The sequence below is a fragment of the Corvus brachyrhynchos genome, unplaced genomic scaffold (assembly GCF_000691975.1).
Source record: "Corvus brachyrhynchos isolate BGI_N302 unplaced genomic scaffold, ASM69197v1 scaffold53, whole genome shotgun sequence".
Taxonomy (NCBI): Eukaryota; Metazoa; Chordata; class Aves; order Passeriformes; family Corvidae; genus Corvus; species Corvus brachyrhynchos.
The window spans coordinates 6539106-6557372 of record NW_008237681.1 but is presented as its reverse complement, the minus strand read 5'-3'; the positions used below and the strand labels follow the sequence as shown (position 1 = coordinate 6557372).

At 40.9% G+C, this 18267-nt stretch overlaps 1 protein-coding gene across 2 annotated transcripts in view; it reads right to left on the bottom strand.

The window, feature by feature from the left end:
• Positions 1-18267, bottom strand: part of COLQ (collagen like tail subunit of asymmetric acetylcholinesterase) — a 41598-nt gene that overhangs the window by 7972 nt on the left and 15359 nt on the right. Inside the window, exons 4-14 of one of the 2 annotated variants that reach the window (XM_017732161.1) lie at positions 16484-16528; positions 15684-15710; positions 14243-14314; positions 11827-11889; positions 10887-10913; positions 10214-10258; positions 9452-9487; positions 8462-8542; positions 5161-5257; positions 3278-3417; positions 397-516 (exon numbers count right to left, since the gene is read on the bottom strand). In XM_017732161.1, the coding sequence (XP_017587650.1) occupies positions 397-516; positions 3278-3417; positions 5161-5257; positions 8462-8542; positions 9452-9487; positions 10214-10258; positions 10887-10913; positions 11827-11889; positions 14243-14314; positions 15684-15710; positions 16484-16528 (753 nt within the window). The remainder of the gene's footprint in view (positions 1-396; positions 517-3277; positions 3418-5160; positions 5258-8461; positions 8543-9451; positions 9488-10213; positions 10259-10886; positions 10914-11826; positions 11890-14242; positions 14315-15683; positions 15711-16483; positions 16529-18267) is intronic. The other variant, XM_017732162.1, reaches the window with a different exon arrangement.

The window sequence follows — 18267 nt, the reverse complement described above, 5'->3', positions numbered from 1 at the left end:
AGCTCCTTGGAGCCAGGAGGAAATATGTGAGTTTGGTTTGAAGGGTTTTTGTTCTGCAGCTTTGTACCCTGGTGAGTTTTGCCTTATTTTGTATTAAATAAAAACTCTCTTTACTACCGTAATTCCCTGAGCTCTGCTCCAGTTTGCTCACAGTGGAACCTGGTTAACAGGGAGGTTAGCAAAACCTGCACCACTGCTGAGTTAATGCCTCAGTAGTTAAGACTCCTGTGAACAAAATTCAGAGAAATATGTACAATTGTGGCAGTGTTCAAAAATGAGCTTTCCCCCCATTTGCTTAATTGATTCTGTATGACACCTTAAGTACAGAAGTATGTTCTGTATTTCAAAATGAAACATACACTCACGAATTTTCTGAGACCACAGTCATATTTTCACCTGGACTGGCAGCCATCCAAAGGTATCCTTGAAATACAAAGATCTCTGATCTCTTCTAAAAGCTAAGGCATTTTTGGTGTTTAACTGGTCCAATTCTTCTTGATTATTCACCACAAATATCTGGGGCACAGAAAAAGAGGTGATTGGTAATTTTTTCAAGAAGCCTTTTGGAGTGTCACAGAATCTAGTTTCGCCATATGTATCTTCAAATAGGTAAATAATCACACAGAAAAATGGTTTAGTTGTCTTCAGAAACAGAGGAGGTGAGAACCTGCACCCACGGAAAGAATGGTGTTTCATGAGCACCTAACTATGGCTCCAATGGCCCCTATTTTGAAATGCACATCCACAGATAAAAATCATACAAATACTGGTGCACAATCACTGCTGAGAAGAACTTTCTGGTGTTCAAATGGTTTGATGCTGAAACAAGTACAAAATCCAAATAGGCATAAGTGCTTTTTGTGGATTGACTATAACTTTTTAGGCACGTTTGTGGCTACAAAATAAATAATGCATGGCTCAATACAACCTTCACTTAACTTTTACCACTTTGTGCTTTCTTTAGACTTAAATGGCACTAAAATGCATGTTTCTTTATATGCATACACTACGGTCTAAAGCCAAGTCTTCAATTACACTGAAAAAAAAATTTAGTTCAAATGGTAAAATTAGGACAAGCTGCTCTCTTACCCATTTTTTTATTGTCTTGATCAATGAAATTGGATGTAAGAGGCATTAGGAAATAATCTCTTCCTTCAGCATCTTAATCTATTTAATTTTTGCAAGATTCAAGCCATTTTTAAATTAAGAAAAAGCAAACAGAGTGCTTCTGAGCAAAATGGATTTAGGGCTGAGTCTGATTCTCACCAGCATAAACAGAATTGGCTCTTTTAAAAACAAGTTACCCTGAAATTTTTACATAGTAGAATATTCCCATAACCCTGGACAAAGGCCATTTTCATTAAGGAAGCATTGAATAAAAATGCCTTCAGCTTGACTGAAAGAAAGCAAGGGAACAGGATGCCCGTACAGAACTGATTCTGTAATTGTGTTCAGGAGCTCATGGCCCTGCCCCAGAGCTCCAATTTCTCTTGAAATCAATAGCAGAACTGTGCTGTCTCAACTGATATCAGCCTTTGAAATTACACAAGATTGAAAAAAGTGAATGAATCTAAGCCAGTGACAGAAAAACAGCACTTTGTTCCCCAGCCTCTGCCCTCCTCTGGCTGTGCTGGCACTGGAGGAGCAGCTGGGTGCAGTGGGTGATGGTGCTGAGGATGTGCTGCTTTGGCAAACCTCGGGGCCAGGGCAGAGAGCACCATCTCTGGATCTTTTCCATGTGCAGCTATAAAACCATGACAAGAGCTGACAAGTGGTCCAAGACAGGCTTCAAAGCTGCTACATGGGGATCTGAACAGAATAAACAACAGTGATGTTTAAGCTCCTGCTCTTTACACTTGAGGGAGTAAAACAAATGGGGCAGGCAGGAAAACAAGGACTGCTGCTCTGGAAGTGCTTCATTTCCAGAGCTAAGCCTTGCCTTTTTGCCATCCCACGTTCCTGGCAACAAAATGGCACTTGGGGGCTCCTAGGGACAGTGTATGGTATTTTAGATGCTTACACACTCATTGCTATCTTTTAAGATCGGGTATGAAACTGTGCCTGATGGAGAAGGAGGGTAATAAGACCTACACATTTTAGTGTGAGCCTTATACTTTTTCCTGTGAGTTCTCCAGGCTGCAAAGCACATGATGTATTTTTGCATGCAGTGTGATGTGAAATGCACCTTTATTTCAGCACATTCATCTCTCACCAGTATGTTTTAAAAACAGCAGGAGCGTTTTTCCTAATGCAACACAGCTAGGGATGAGTGAGCAGCTGACACAGCTCACAAGACTTGCAACACACTTGTGCAAAAGGCTGAGCTCAATGACCCAGTTTAATGGGCAGTGTTGTGAGTGTGTCCCTTCCACACACTGTAACAGCTTTCTGACAGTGTGATAGATGGGGCTTTAACAAAGCTGATTGCTGCTTATTGACATTCAGAGACTGCCAGACACGGCTCCATTTCCACTTGCGTGAGTGGAGTGGCTGGGCTGTGCTGGCACACAGCAGCAAGGTAGCATCTGCATTGCTGACTAAGGGCTACAGTGTACAGAATAATAAGGCAGGGCCCAGCAGAAGGAAAAGTACATAAAAAGTAGTTACAAAGCCCAAAGAAATCAGTGATGAAAAGTTGCTAGGTCACATTTCACCAGTGCCTTGTCCTTTATTTTGTCCAATTTGCTCATAAAAATGCTTTCAAGGCTAGAGATGAGAATGAGCTATATCATGTGTACTATTAGCAATATAATGTGTCTGCAGACAGGAGCCCAGACACCTGATTCTCATGGTTTGTGGAAACTCCTGTTCGGTTCAAGGTTGAGGGTGTGTGCTTTGGGAGAAAGTTCTATTGTATATGTGAAATGCTTGACCACAATATTCAATTCTGAAATCACTGTCTTAAAAAAAACCAAGAAAGAGATGCTTACTTTACTGACCAATCTAAAATGAATTTTGATTTAATGAAATAAAAAGAACAAAAGATTATATATATACAGTAGTAGATGAAAGACAGCATCCTCAGGCTTGAAAAAGGTTTCCAAATACTTGCTGCCTTGCTGATGTTTTGAAACAGCTGCACTTCAGCACATCAATCACACAACTATCTATGAGACTGAACTTTTTTTCACCAGCTGGATCTCAGAGGTTTTGGGTACTAGAAATCACACATTGCCCATATATCTTCCTATTAAATAAAAAAATTAGTGAGTACCACATCTCTTGTAGTAAAAGCACTTAAGAACTGCTCACATCCCCTCCCAGAAAACCTGCTTACCGCGGGAACTTTTGGGTAGCTGTGTCCAAACACAGATTCCTCATATGATGGGTTACTCATATGTTGTGGGGTTCTGCAGAGACATCTCCCTGGAGGCCCTGGAAGTCCTCGTTCTCCCTTTGGTCCTATTGCAAATTGCCCTGGGAAGCAGAGTACCAGGTTGCCTGGTTACGAAGTTACTACACAACACACAAACACAGCCTTAGTGGGAAAAGTACAGGCCAGGTGGAGATATGCATTTACCCAAGTTTCCAGATAGGCACATCTCCCACCAAATCCACTGGGAACCGAAGGGTTACCAGAAACACTAATTCAGGAGAAAGATGCTAGGTTTTTACCACAGTTGTATTGTTTCAGATCGCCTTTTGAATTTTTCTACCCGTTTTATAGAGGAAGAGAGAGACCATTTGCTTAGAATAAATGTCAGTCTGTTTGAAGCTACAGAAATTCAGGACAGGATGAACACACAGATCACTCTACAGCACCTATGCACCAAGTTTTGTGGAGTCATTCTCTGTATGCATCTACAACACACTGGACTTGTGCCTTTGTACAACCACTTGAGCAATGCTGTTTCACAGGTTTCTGTACAGCAAAACACAACTAAAAATACAGGAGGTTTTTTATGTTTTAATTAAACATTTAAAAAAATACTGCTTTTTGACTTTTAAAATTTGGCAAGGATGTGCTGCTCTGCAGATTTAGACAATGAGCCAGTATGTTCATTCTGCAAGCAGTGGAGTCATTACAGAAATGTCTTTTAGGATCAGAATTCATATTCTAGAGGAAAATTATTAACAACCCTGACACACAAACTTTCTGTGGATGGAATAAAGCCTTTAAAAAGTAATCTCAAGGTCCTGGCTGCCTTCTCATCAGCATGGTGAAAATTCTGCCTTCTGAAAGCTTCCAGCTAATTTACTCAAGCAAATATGCTTCTTAATGGGAGGCATGAGATATGTGAAAACTCTGAAGCTGTGTCCAGCTTCACAGATGTTCCATTTCCCCACCACCACAAGAAGAGACCTCCTGTCCACTGATGTAAGCAAGGGAAGAAAAAGGGAAAGCAAAATGGAAGGGGACATTGAAGAGATTGGCTGCAGTACAAACAGCTGTTGTACCTTTGAAGCAATAGTAAGGTTTTGCTTTTCTTTCCAGATACTTTAGTTTATATCCAGGGTGAGAAACCCTACCTGAGGCTTCACTGCCACTGTGCATTGTGGGTCATGTATTGTCCTTCATGTCCACGTTTGGACCCACAAGCTGACCAGGGTTCATGTGCATGCACAGCTCTGATGCTGGACAATTACCAGTTATTACAAGGTTTTCCTCATGATTTCTACAACACACACGATTTCAGTGAACATAGATCTCAAGCACTTAATTATATAGAGAGTTTTTCTCCACTGCTCTTTTTTCCCTGAGTCCTTTCACTTCCATTCTCTTTCCTTCTTTCCTTAATGCCACTGTAACTTGGATCTCATCTGTTTTTCTCTTGCAGAGCTGCACAAGGTGAGCATTTTCCAGGATACCTGGAAAAGCAGACCTTTGATGATGGAGATTACCTAGTCTCTCTGAGGCCACCAGATGGCTTTTCATTATCCCCATCTACAAAAATCCCTCAGGGACCACATAGGCTTTACTTTTGGTTTTATTTGAAACATAAAAAGCCATAAAGTAGGCTTTAAAGTAAGGTATAGAGTCCTTATAATGGACAAGGATGGCATTACCTGCCTCCAGGAGAAATCCTCTCCTTGCCATCAAAGGAGAAGCAAACAAAGCCCTCCAGCACTTTGTGAAGAGGAGCCTATGTGTGCCTGATGAGTCAGGAGGGGCTGGGGAGCAGGGACACTCTTGGAGACATCACCTCATCTTCTGCTTACCTAATCCTGACGGTCCAGGGGGGCCTGGCTGGCCAACAGGACCAGGCTTACCAGGTGGGCCCATGACACCCGCCGGTCCAACATCTCCCTTGAGTCCCTAGAAAAGAAGTGACATCCATTTACTGACTAAACTATTAGTAACAAACAACCTCTTCCAGCCAACACTGGCTTCCCATTTAAGAAAGCCAAGAGATTTGCCAGAAGAAGCTCGCAGCACAAGCTTCATGGACGCCACCTCAGGGAACAGGTGCTCTCCTCTCCTATGTGGAGACAGAAAGGCATGCCCAGGCAGGACTTCTGCTCCCAAATGGGAATGGTCACAGGGATCTGCCCTGTGAGGAGTCAGGAATCACCCTGCTCTGACTTCAGTCATTTGATAGCCTTTTTTTAAGGATGAGTTTTTAACCCTTGTAACTCTCTAGGAGTGAGTGCAGCTGAGAAAGAAAGGGGAAAATCACTGAGGAGTTGTCAAGGGCTTCCACAGTGACATTTCCCAGTCTTAGGGTGCAGCCTTTCAGAAGCACACTAATGACTTTGAAGCTCACACTATTTTCAGAAGTGCTTGAGGTGCCTGGATTCCTGTATCTTCTTGACTTTCACCATGGGTGTATCTAGGTTAACACATCATCACAAACCAAGTGAGGGCTTGGCTTTACAAGTGCAGGTTAGTGTTTAGCAACAGCATGCTGATAAATGATGTCCCTCTGGCAGCCAAACAAGCAGTCAATGCCTCAAATTTACCTGTGGGAGAGGGGCTTGCACACAGTTACCATGCAATAGCTAATATTCTCTAAAATCAGCTCTAATTTGCCTCATGGGAGCTTGTTCATACAAGCATATCCTTAGGCATTTGGAAGTTTCAACGTAGAACTGTTTGACACCTTCTCATTTTTTGCTCCTGAATTTAATATGGTGACGCTTATTAAAAATAACTATATTTACCTTCCTGCTCATATACTCTCCAAGGCTTGGATTTCTCAGCTTTATATTTCAGAAGTGTATTACATAGCTTAAAGTTTAAGTATCCGACTTGATTTTTATGTAGCAGCACACATTATTTAGCATAATCAAAGTGATGTCTACTATGTAAGCTTTCTTTTAATGACAAAGGAGAATATTTCCTTGAAGATGGTGTAATTCCAGGTTAATGTGTATTCAAAGGCATATGATGAATGGTTGCATGTCTAATTTAAGAGTAGCAAAGCATATATAGTAATACATGCTGAAATGATTGTTGTTATATAATATGTTACATCCCATGGATACGTTTGAATGTCACTTGCACCGTTTCAGCAGAGGAAGGCTGATTTTGCCATGGCCTATAACGAATTAATTGAATATTTGCTTTGTTTAATCCTATTAGGTAAGTTCTGAGCCATAAAAACATTCCAGGATTTATGTGAATGTCAGTGATGCTGATCTCTAATTACTTCTTACATTACACAACCCAGAACTAGCAGACCAGGATTTTGTAACCCCAAAGAAGACTGTGGGAAATCTCTTTCCCCCACACCGCAGCAATTTGACAGAGGCAAGGCGGTGCCAGTCGGACGTGTACTGACTGAAAACAAGCTGGTTTTTGTGTCCCCTGCTTTGGAGGAACAATTGCTTAATGCTCTCCTGCTTAGCACTGACGGATTAAATAATAATAGCAAGGGTTGATGTTCAATATTTCTGCCTTGTTTATTTTTCACATGTGCCCACGCCATTTGGAGAAGCTTTTCCCATTGACAATATTTATATTCATGTTCTTTCTTTCAAAGTAGCATTATCTAAAGCCCTAAGTCATTCCTCCTTCTCAAGACTGAAACCCTAAACTTGGGTTTGCTTAGGGTCAGCTCCCAAGTTATAAAGCTTTGGGTGTTATATCTCAGTTAGCAGCTGTGGGACTGTGACTTGTGACTCCCTCCTCCTGGCTACCTTTTAGGAAGAGCCTGCCCCAGAGGCAGGGAGAGTCGAAGAAGTCAGTGAGCTAATCAAGACGTATCTCAAAATGGAAGTGGAAGTGACACCTGCTTAATTTAGCTGCTTTTATCTAGGCATGTCAGCTGTACCAAGAGACAGGAAATGGCCCCATGCTGGTGGAAACTATCCTCTCAGCTGAACAAACAGCCAGACAGGTACAGTACTTAAAGGTGGCAGCCAGACCCACAGCCTTAAAATGCCACTCCCCAGTTTTTTCAAAGGATTAGAAAAGAAGAAAGGAAATACCAAGTTCACCAGTTACAGAGAGGGAATGATGAATCAATGCTAAGATTGCTTTCAGGGCACCAGAAAGGGGTTTGTGTACTGAGCCTTGGGACTGGAAACACCGATTTAGGGCCAGACTATAGGTCTTTTAGTCGCATCGATTGTTGCCTTAATTTATGACACACTTATGTCACCACTTTTTTATTAAGCCACTGTGTAAGGTGACAACATGTCTAAGGTTGTGCACAGAAGGAGTGCACAGCGTTCAAGCTGCTCTGCAGGCGCTGCGTGTTCTCTTGCCTTATGCTGTGGAAAGATATTCCACAGCACACAGGCAGGATGGATGAGCAGAGTTCACAAAAAAAATAAAGCAAAACCCCTCAAAACCAGCAAAGAGCACACACCAGCTTTTAAAACCTGACAAATCTAGGACAAAAAAACCTTCTTGTTGGTCATCAAGCAGACTTACATTGCACATACCTTCCTTACTTTCCTACCTATTATTTCCTCCCTAACACCCACCCTTTTTTTTCCCCACCCTGGCTATTTTATCACTTCAGATATTACCTGTTCTAGTCAGAGCAACAGTGAAGCAGGGATGTGCCTCTCCTTGCCATGCCGGGCATAACAAGACTGCAAATAAAATACTTCCAGCTAAGCCCTTACCACTGAAATGCTATAGTGGTGGAGTCAGTATCCAATTTACACACAATTCCTAGTCCTTACAATTCATCTGAATGTCTGAAAATATAGCTCTGCTAGCATAGTTTTGAGCTCTCTAGCCATCAGGTGTGGCTGGGAGCGTAGCTCTATGTTGCTTAGGATTCAAAGGAAGCCTTCAAGGTCTGCTCAAATTGTATTAAATGAGCTCATTACCAATCCAGGATAAATACATCTTTTCCCACGCTGCATGGGCAGGGAGCTGAATGCTGCAGACAAGACTCCAGCCCTAAAGCTGAGGCTTTAACTCCTGTGTAGCTTGTGCATGCCTGTGAGGTGTTCCAGGAATTCTGTCCACTCCCTGTGCGATACAGGGCAGGGTACAAGAGCTTAGACCACACAATCACACAGATGCCATGAGCCACAGGAAGAGGAAACACTGTGGTCCTACTTGTTTGCCTCGTTTTCCAGGTCTTCCTATAGGTCCTCTGTATCCTGGTACTCCAGACTGTCCCTTCGGGCCCATCTCTCCCTTGGTGGTTGCAGAGGGAAGGAAGCAGGAGGTGAGTACATGGTTATGCCTCATCCAAGACAACAGATGCACATTGCTTTCATTCACATGATTCCTCTAGATAATTCTGGCACCGTTTCTTTCTTAGAAATCCAAAATTATTATAAAAATATTTTAAAACAAACAAAAAAACCCACCTCACACCATTTACCCACATACCCCTGAAAAATCCTTTCTTAAGGCAGAGGCCAAATGAGATCAGAAACCTGATTAGAGACTTGGAGGGGTCAAGGCTTGAAAAACTCTCTGACCCCTTGGCAATACCTTGCTTTGCTGTTAAGATGCATGTGTGATAAAAATGCTTAGGGAAAGGAAGGTGAATTCACTCATCTTCTAATCTCTTTAGGAGCAACTATTATTTCCTTTTCCTAATTTCAGAGATATGATTTGATTATGTCATGAAATTATCCACCTTTAGGTTTTCCATAAGCCAACATCTGAATCTTGATTGATTTTCAAGTACAGAATAATGATAACATAAAACTGGTCATAGTTACCACTGCTATTTACAGTAGTGCTATTTTGTTTCAGAGTATCAAGAAGGAAATATTTATTAGTTTCAAGTGAATAAAACCCAAGCAATTAGGGCAGTTACAAATCTATAAACAAGAGTTTGGATATGTTAAGCAGGAGGAAGATTATGACTAAACAAACAATCTGGGGGAAAAAGAGAAACAATGGCAAAGAGTTAAATCTGAGAGTTTTCTCCTAAACTAAAAAGTCTAAAGAATTTGATCAAGTCCAGGCAGTGCTGGTCATTGAGTCAAGCAAGACCCTCAGTGTCTTATACTTTCCAGGAAGGCCCTGAATCCACTCATTGACCCTGTCTCAGCATTTAACACAACTCCCCAACACATCATGCCCACTTACTTTTTGTCCCAGCATTCCAGGGAAGCCAATTTCTCCCTACAAAGTCAAAGGAGAAAAATAATCAGAAAATGTGTAGTGATCTTTGACAAAGCAGCACCTTCCTTGGAAGGAAGATAATAAGTGCCATGTGTGGATATTGGTTAAAAACTGACTCAGCACTGCAGGTAATGCAGTAGGTGGAGATTTATAAGCAAAATTTTACTATAAAGCTCCTTGTATGGTACCATTACTCCTCTGTCTGATCTTCTGCTGCCAGCTTCTGTTTCTCTGGAAAAACCATCCTGATTGTGCTCTTGTCTGCAGGCAGCTCTGCTACCTGGACAGCTCCCAAACCCTACCTCTGGGAAGGCCATTTGTCCATTTGCACCTAAAGCAGTTTACTTTTCATTTCTTAGGTGAAAGAACCCCCAAGCCATGAACCTCTCCCCCTCTTCCCCTCCTGGTATTATCATACCACCAGCTGAAAGCATTTTGGGAAGCTGCCATGGTTCTGGACTGCACAGCCCAGGAGGGGCTGGGGTGACCTCCAGGAAAATCCTTCTCTGACACATCAGTCCCCCTAAGCACTGGGCTAGGGGCACATGGACGTGGAGCTGCCCCATGACCCTCACATCAGATGGGACCACTGCTTTCCCTCACCACTCTTGCCCTCTCTGGAAGATGCTTCCAGGCTCCTTTCCTCTATGACCCTACTGTTTTTCCCTGTCAGAAGTACATTTCTCCTCAGATGCACATTCACAGCCATTTGGAAAAGAAAATTACCTGGTCTCCTTTGACTCCTTTGTCACCTCTGTCACCTCTGGATCCCTGAAGAGAGATAACAGGGGAACAACAGCCTAATAACTACCATTTCATGAAGAAGCAAAAAATATTTCTCCTCCACAGTGCATTACTGAAGTCAATAGAGTACAGTAATATCTTCAGAGTGAGGTATATGGTTCATTATTGATATCATAACAGAACTGAGGGTAAGGACTGTATGAAAAGGGACTCATTCTCCTCAGACAATTACTTTAAATACATGCTTTCCTGGACATAATACTTTAAAATTTGATATTTTTTTCCCAGTTGGCTTCTTTCTCCAGTTCAGGTCCCACTGTAGAGTCTTAGAGGACAAACTGTCTCAGTGCCAAAGTGTGTATCACCTAACTAAACCAGACCAACAACTAAGGATTATTTAACCCATGCTGCAGATGGGGAACCTGGAGTGAGTTTCACTGTAGCAACTTGTTCATGAGTCTAGAGGATGTAAAACTCACTTCTTCAGCACCCCAGCCCAAGCCACAAGACTGTGCTCCTTCTCAATACTTGTTTTCATTTCTCAGTGGGACCCTTAGATTTCATCAAAATTCAATCTCGTTCCTACAGATACTTTTGTTTTTAACATAAGTGTTTCCAAATGTTAAATTATACATTATTCTGTTGTCACACTGACCTTTTCTCCTCTAGTTCCAGGAAAACCCTAAAGGGAATGATAGATATTTTAATGCTTCTCGCTTTCAAGATCACCCAAGAAGCCGGACTTTCAAACTTTGAAGTGAAGAAAAAGAACGAAGCACAAATAATTAATTGCATCAACATGTAAATGCAAATGAATATTTACAGCTCCTAAAATTGCACCAAAACAGAACTGTGAAATATGAATTAAAGGCAAGACAATTCAGCCCAAAAGCCATTATGAAAAAGCCAGGTAAAGCCAGCAGCTTTGATAAAGCTTTGAAACTGAAACAAGTGAAATAAAATGTAACTGAGAGTAAATAAAGCATTAGATGCCACAATTAATAATATAAAATAATTTTAACAATAATCTTCCTCCTCTGTTTGTTTGTTTGTTGTTTTTTCCCCCACTGAACATACTTAAGTTATACTTAAGTAATCTAGTGTGATCATTGATATAAAACTGAGTTTCTGTTAAAGAAACATAGAATAAACAAAGGTATTCAGTTCTTCTTTCCAGTCCTTTATTTGAATAAGCTGATTACATAATTTATTTCAACTGTCAGTACGTATGTGTAGTTGTAGTAGGGGACCAAAATTATCTCCACAGACTTATGAGGCGAGTGGAAAACACTGCAGACATGATTTAACGCTGCAGGTATGCTTAAGAACTCCATTTTTCTAGTGGGATTCAATTATATCTGAGCTTGCTTTTAAAATAAATTACAATAATTTATACCAAAGCATTTTTATGAAAAGCCAAAAACACAGCCAAGCCCAACCAGACAGCGTAACCTTGCTTGATGTAGAACATATTTTTTAGCTGTATTAGAAAAGATAAACCTTGATAAATGCTTTCAAGAAAATTTGTGAGGGAAGCAGCTGTCAGCAGAGCATTAGAAACCAATGTCTGAAAATGCAGTGTTTGGTTAACAAACCTTGGAGCCCATTGGTCCTCTTGTACCTGGCAATCCCATCACACCCAACTCTCCCTTTTCACCCTAAAGGGGTCAATAAAGAGAGTTATTGAATGTGACTCTGATGAGGTCCTATTTGAATGTCTGACATTTCAGTGGTTCAGGTTTTATGTCAAATAGTTAAACCTGACCTTGGTGTAGCATTGTAGACCAGGGTCTATACTGCAGTTGTATCCTGCTTGAGCCCTCACATGTTATCTTACTCTTCTGTTTGCGCTTTCTTGTGTGGGTAATTTTTGCTTCAGTTTTCCCAGATGTTATTAAAGGACATGCAAGCAAACCACCATCAGCAGTGCATCCTTTTCTGCATGAAGGTGCATTGCCTCTACCCAGCATCACCTCCACTGAGCTGCAGAAAAGAAAGGCATTTTGCTGCATGCCTTGTGGCTTGTGGAGGCATAGTGACTGCTTTTATTGTAGTTCCAAGACACCATGTGCTGAACAGTCATTTGGAGCCAGTAAATCATGAAAAAGCTTTACAACCACTTCTCTGGCTGCTGTCAGCTAATTATATCTAGTGTGAAATACAGAGTAGACCCCCAGACATGCAGCAGTGCTACCAGAAGAACACATTTGGCTCTTACTCTCCTTTGGCTTTCACTGTCCGAGAAACAGAGAGGATTTTCCCATTGGCTGCTGCCCCTGCAGAAGTTCAGACAAGACTTGAAGGAATGAAGTAGGAGAAATATGGACTGAGTAAGGCTGTGTCAAAGTAAGAGAAGACAACAAAACCCAGCCAAAGAAATAGCAAATATCCACAGAGGTGGACATGAGTTAAAAAATCCAAACAGCAGCTTGCTGGAGATTTACAGCAAGACAGGGATGCAGCAAATATTTATGGTGAAGAGGAGAATTAGAAGTTTGAGAAGATCAGAGATGGGGAGAAAAGAAAGAAAGACACAACCAACTGAAGTGACCACAGAGATCTTCTGCACTGTATTCAACTGGAGCCTTTGCTGACTGGCAGGAAAATGAAATTTATAAAGACCAGAAGAAATGAAACTGTGAACCTACCTAAAGAACAGAGGGGACCAGTATTAGAAGAGACAATAAAGGCAGAAGAATCATAATCAAACAGCAAGTAGGACTTGCAGTGAAAGTACAGGAAAGAGTATTACTACTGAATATGAGGGATGCTTCCAGGAGTGTGATGAAAAAGCAAAGTAGTAGATAGTGGAGTTTAAATCAAAATTAGGAAGACTACATAAAAAAACCTAAACTGTTTATAAGGAAAAGACCAAGTGAATGAGTTTTCTGTCTGCTTTGCTCTCTTCCTTCACTATGAAGGAAGGGGTTCACTGAACTTTGCCCTCACTGCTGCTGCTGTGGTAAATCATAGCACACAATGCATTTGTGGGGAGAACCATTTCCCATAGTTCAAAGTGAACATCGATTTCTTGTAAGTGCATACTTTCTTGTTGCTTGCCTACATTCCCACATACTAGATGATATTCTTCATCTGATGTGTCTGTGAACATCTTGAAAGTCTGATTCCCAGATGTGGCTTGAATTCACAAGTCACCTACTACTACTCTTTCAGTATCAAGAGCTATGGCATCACATCCTCTGAGGTGGGGGCATCAACCTTCATAGAGCAAATGGAGAGTCCAAGAGTTACCAGAAAAAGCAGTTTCAAACTAGGCATTTTGTGCAGTCCTTTAGTCTAATGCATCCTAGCTTGAAGAAAAGCAAGTTATCTCAAAAGTTCCAGTAGAACCTCCATAAACCACAGCTCCTATGAAGAGCTCATATCTTTTTCATAAGCCAGTACTCACTAAAGGACTGTCCTGAAGACTTTTTTGTAACAAATGCAGGTGAAGCAGTCACTTTGCAGTAGCAAAGAATGTAATTTCTTCTGCTGTTGGTTAATAAAAATAACAGGAATTAATATTTGTTTGTATGGGAATGAACTTCAAAGATATGATCAGCCATTCTCATGGTTTGTAATCTCTTTCCCCTGATACCAGCCTGGTATTTTCCCTCTGATCACACGAGCTCACAGTACACCTTCAGGCACATGGATCCTCATAAACAATAGTCATAATGATGGCAATCAGTTTAGAAACACTGATCCGTGTGATTGTGAGACACCGGGGGCTATCAGTGAGCCTTCATTGTATTAATTTTCAATTTCCCTTTGACATGTTTAATCCACATAAGAAGTGCTACAGGGGCTGGGCTGGAGGCAGAGTAACCTAACCCTAGACTGGACAGGCCTTTGCAGAGCAGTGTAAGAGAGGGGACAAGCACAGAGTGTCCTTGCACTGCTGCAGCTTCCCAGCCTCCTGCAAGTTAGCTGTTTAGAGATTTCCCAAGACAACTCTTCTGTTCAAACTGTGATGTTGAACAGTTTGTTCCATGTGAATTTTAGTCTTACCTTCGGTCCCACAGGTCCAGGCCATCCTACTGGTCCTGGCATCCCAGGGACGCCCGGGGGACCTGGTCTACCCTTGAACGGAAAACATTGATTACAATGGTTCATGTAACACCATTCCTACACAGGTCACTACTGCAGACAGGGGATAAAAAGACCTTTGTGTACTTATATCCATACAAATCCAATTTATGTTGAGAGCGGAACCAAATCTTTAAGAAGCTATTCCTATTACTATGGTCCTTATTCTGAACATTCCTATACTGCTAGCTGTAATTGCTCTTTATTAACTACTATATTATAGCAATAACTACGTATGTACATACAGTCATTTATCTGCTTTAATTGCTGCCTGTAAATCACTCTTTGAATATCTCCTAAAGTGCTGCAGATTAATGCTATTCCACTGCATTACACTGCTAGACAATATGATCTCAGAAATGTCATCATGACATTCAGGGTCACAAGTGAACTCTCACGGGCCAGACAGCTTTTAACAAGAGTTGCACAGTTTTATTTCCAACATGAGCAACTTTTCTTTGAGAACCTACTTGTTCTTGTCAGAAGAGTAAGTGTTGATGTACTGTGTTTAAAGTTTAGCACTTCCTTGTAGGTTGGTGGGTTACTCTCTTGAAGGCATTACTGTTTTGAACCCTTGAATTTATATTAATATTTTTGTTTATTGTAGCGCATTTGAAAATAGATTAAAGAAAATTACCTCTTCTGTTTATGTGTTTTATATTTATTTGAATTACTGATTGGTAGCTGGTGTCAAAATCCTTGGTATATTATTAGAAAGGTGTCAAAATCCTTGGTGTATTATTAGAAGGGTACTTCTTTTCCTAGTTAGTGACCACCCCCTGCATATCTCTGATTTCATCCTGCATTTCTGTCTTCTTTAAAGTTAATTACATTAAATGGATGTACTTAGTGACTGAGATAACGTATTCTGTTTCATCACATGTAGGAGCACATATTTTTGACAATGTATCATGGCTCATATGTCCCCAAGCATAGGATTGTAGTCAGCATATTGCATTGGTGCCAGAGCTCTGGAAGGGTAATCATTAATAGTTTTTCCTCCTTCAGGGGTATCTGGCTGAGTCTTGTTTAGACTTTGGAGGAGTAAATTTTGGAGTAAATTTTGGAGTGATTTTGCTTTTACACCTTTTATGATAGCTCATATAACCTGCTTCTCCTGTCCACACAGTTCAGGTAATGTCCCACTCTTTGGCTTGTCTCCATGCTTTTACTCAGGGAATTTGTCAAATTCAAACCAGCTGGGGCAGCTCTCCAGCCAAACCTCCCTACCATCCACCCTGGGTACCAGTGAGAGAAGCACTAACAGGTTAAACTTCCACATTAGCTAATTTTTATTGAACAGTTCCCTGCACCCCTCCCTGGCAGCTGCTATTAAATATTGGATGGATTTCTTTGTTCATACCTTTCTTCCAGGCCTGCCAATCTCCCCCTGTCAGAGAAAGGAATATGTCAGTCTTGTAGGCACCACAGGAAGCACAAGGGCTCTTAAGTCAATGCATCAATGCATTTCTATTAAAAAACAAACAAACAAACAAGCAAATCCATAACCCCATCCCCAAGAAAACAAATAAATACCACCAAACAAAACACTGTGAATCTCTTCACAGTGCTCAAGACTTTGGTTACAGAGGTAAAATGAGAAGAATTTCTGTATCAGAACTCCTTGGTCTTTCCTGTGTTCCCAGCCCTAAACCTACAGTCAACATCTTGTATAGCACAGCATGTAATTACGTGCTCAGCTTCAGGTATAAGATTCTTTAGGAATCATTATGGATCAAATCTTTGCACTTCTGAAATATAACTTAACAAATAGGCCAGCTTTAATACCTGAGCTGTCCCATACAATTCACACTGCATGGGAGAACTCTGCTCCTCAAGTCGTCCCAGAGGGACAGGGAGCTCAAAGGCCTTTGGGTCAGTAGGAATGCTGACTTTTGCACCCGACATGTTTTCTCAAAGCATACGCTAAACAGAGGTCACAGCCATGAGAAGCCATAATAAATATTTCAAGACCGAAAATGAACACTGAAAGACTAAGTTTTAAATTATAGCTTCAAGCCAATTCATAGCTTTACATTCGAATTAAAGAAAAACTCTCCATTCATAAGGCTCACTATTCACTAAAGAGACAAAAAATGAACACCCTCCCCTGCTTCTTTGCTCCTCAAAACCACATCAAACTCCATGACAACAGACACTTACTTTCTCTCCTTTTGGTCCCATTATACCAGGAATTCCTTGTGGACCCTAAGGACAAAAACGAATGCTATTATTAAACTGCGTTAGTGAGGTGCTTGTCTTCCTTCAGTCCTTGACCCTGTGTGTGTCTCCTGGGACCAGTGAACCCATAGGTTTGAGGTGTTGGGTGTTGTGTTTGAATGTGGCCTCCAAACACCAGGTCTGTGCCACTGCTGAATAGCAGGATGGAGAGTTCGACTGACATGGGAAGGGCAGGGGAATCTCATGAATGAGGAGAACCTGCAAGAAAAACAAGCCTGTGGCGAATGAAAGATGAGAAGTTATCAGAGCCCTGAAGAATTAGCAACCAGGACATGGAGACACCACATCAGCTGGCAAAAGAGGTCAGCCAAAGGGGTGGTAAGGGAAGTAGCATGGAACATGTGGGATGGGCTCTGCAGGATGGGATGGACCTGGAAGACTGCCACCACTTCTGAATTCTGAAGGTATTTCTCTCTGTCATACAAGGCTGATTCTCCTTTCAGGAGACTTCTTAATCCAGGGAGACCTTGAACACCATCTCAGAAAAAAAAATCCAGAAAAACAGTTTTGTTTCTAAAATGCTTTGGTTCACAGATCACCTTTTATTTTTGAACGATTGATGAAAAAAAATCCCATGAACCTGCATCAGAGAAGTATTAGATTCACTGTAAAAATCACTCACTCCAGGTTTGGATCTTGGCTGTCTTATACTGCCCAAAATGTGATCAAATTGTACATTAATAGGAGCAAAATGTACCTTCAAACACAAATTACTCCAACTATTTTAGTCAGTAGAGTTATTTTAGGTTTTTGGTAGTAAAAATCAATGTATCCTATTAGAGTTAGAACCAAATTTTACCTTATTTATTTCATTTTACCTTAGGATACACATGGGAGGAACTACACTCCAAGTTATACCATTACAAATCTAATTCTCCTTCTTATGAAAATTTATTAAAATTCAGCTGTGAGTCAACAGTCTGAGCTTTTGAAACTCCTCTAAAAGCCATGCAACCTACAGAAGAATTCAGAAGTAATTACTAGATGTCTCTTTGTAATGGTAGTATTTCATTGCAGGTGGCCATTGTTACAGAAGTATTTCCCAGAAGACCACTGGCTCTAATGTTGTCCCTGTACAAGACACAGTCCTGTAACTTATAATTAAAAATTCCAAAGCCATGTTATACCCATCCTACTGTCTGCTGTTATGATAAAACCTGCCAGCCTGCTCTATTTAAAAATGTTCTTGGAGGGATCATAGGTCATTTGATTGCAAGATTAATATTATTTATAGCAATGGACTTTGTAGAACAATAGAATTAACATTACTTTCTTGCAATTGAAGTCAGAGAAACTATCAAGAGGATTTTTTTTTTTAAAGAGAGTCTAGAAAAGACTGAAATAACAAGTGCTTTTCTCACATGTACAGCAACTCTGGACCATGGCCAATCACACTGAAGGGCTGTTTCATAATGCAGAGAAGACTTTCCTCAAGACAGAACTAGGCAAACACTTCCCATCACTTCTGACCACACTTCTCCACTCTCATGAACTAAATGAATCTTCCTCATCCTGCGTCTCAGCAAAGACAAAATGGCAGAACAATAAAGAGGAAGTTCATGGAGAGTTGGAACGACATGATCTCTAAAGTCTCTTCCAACCCAAACCGTTCTATGATTCTATAAAACAAAGTCTTTGGGGCTTTCACCTTGCAACTTCTAGACTCTGCAATTACCTTCTGAAGTACTGACTTATAAATAATTAAA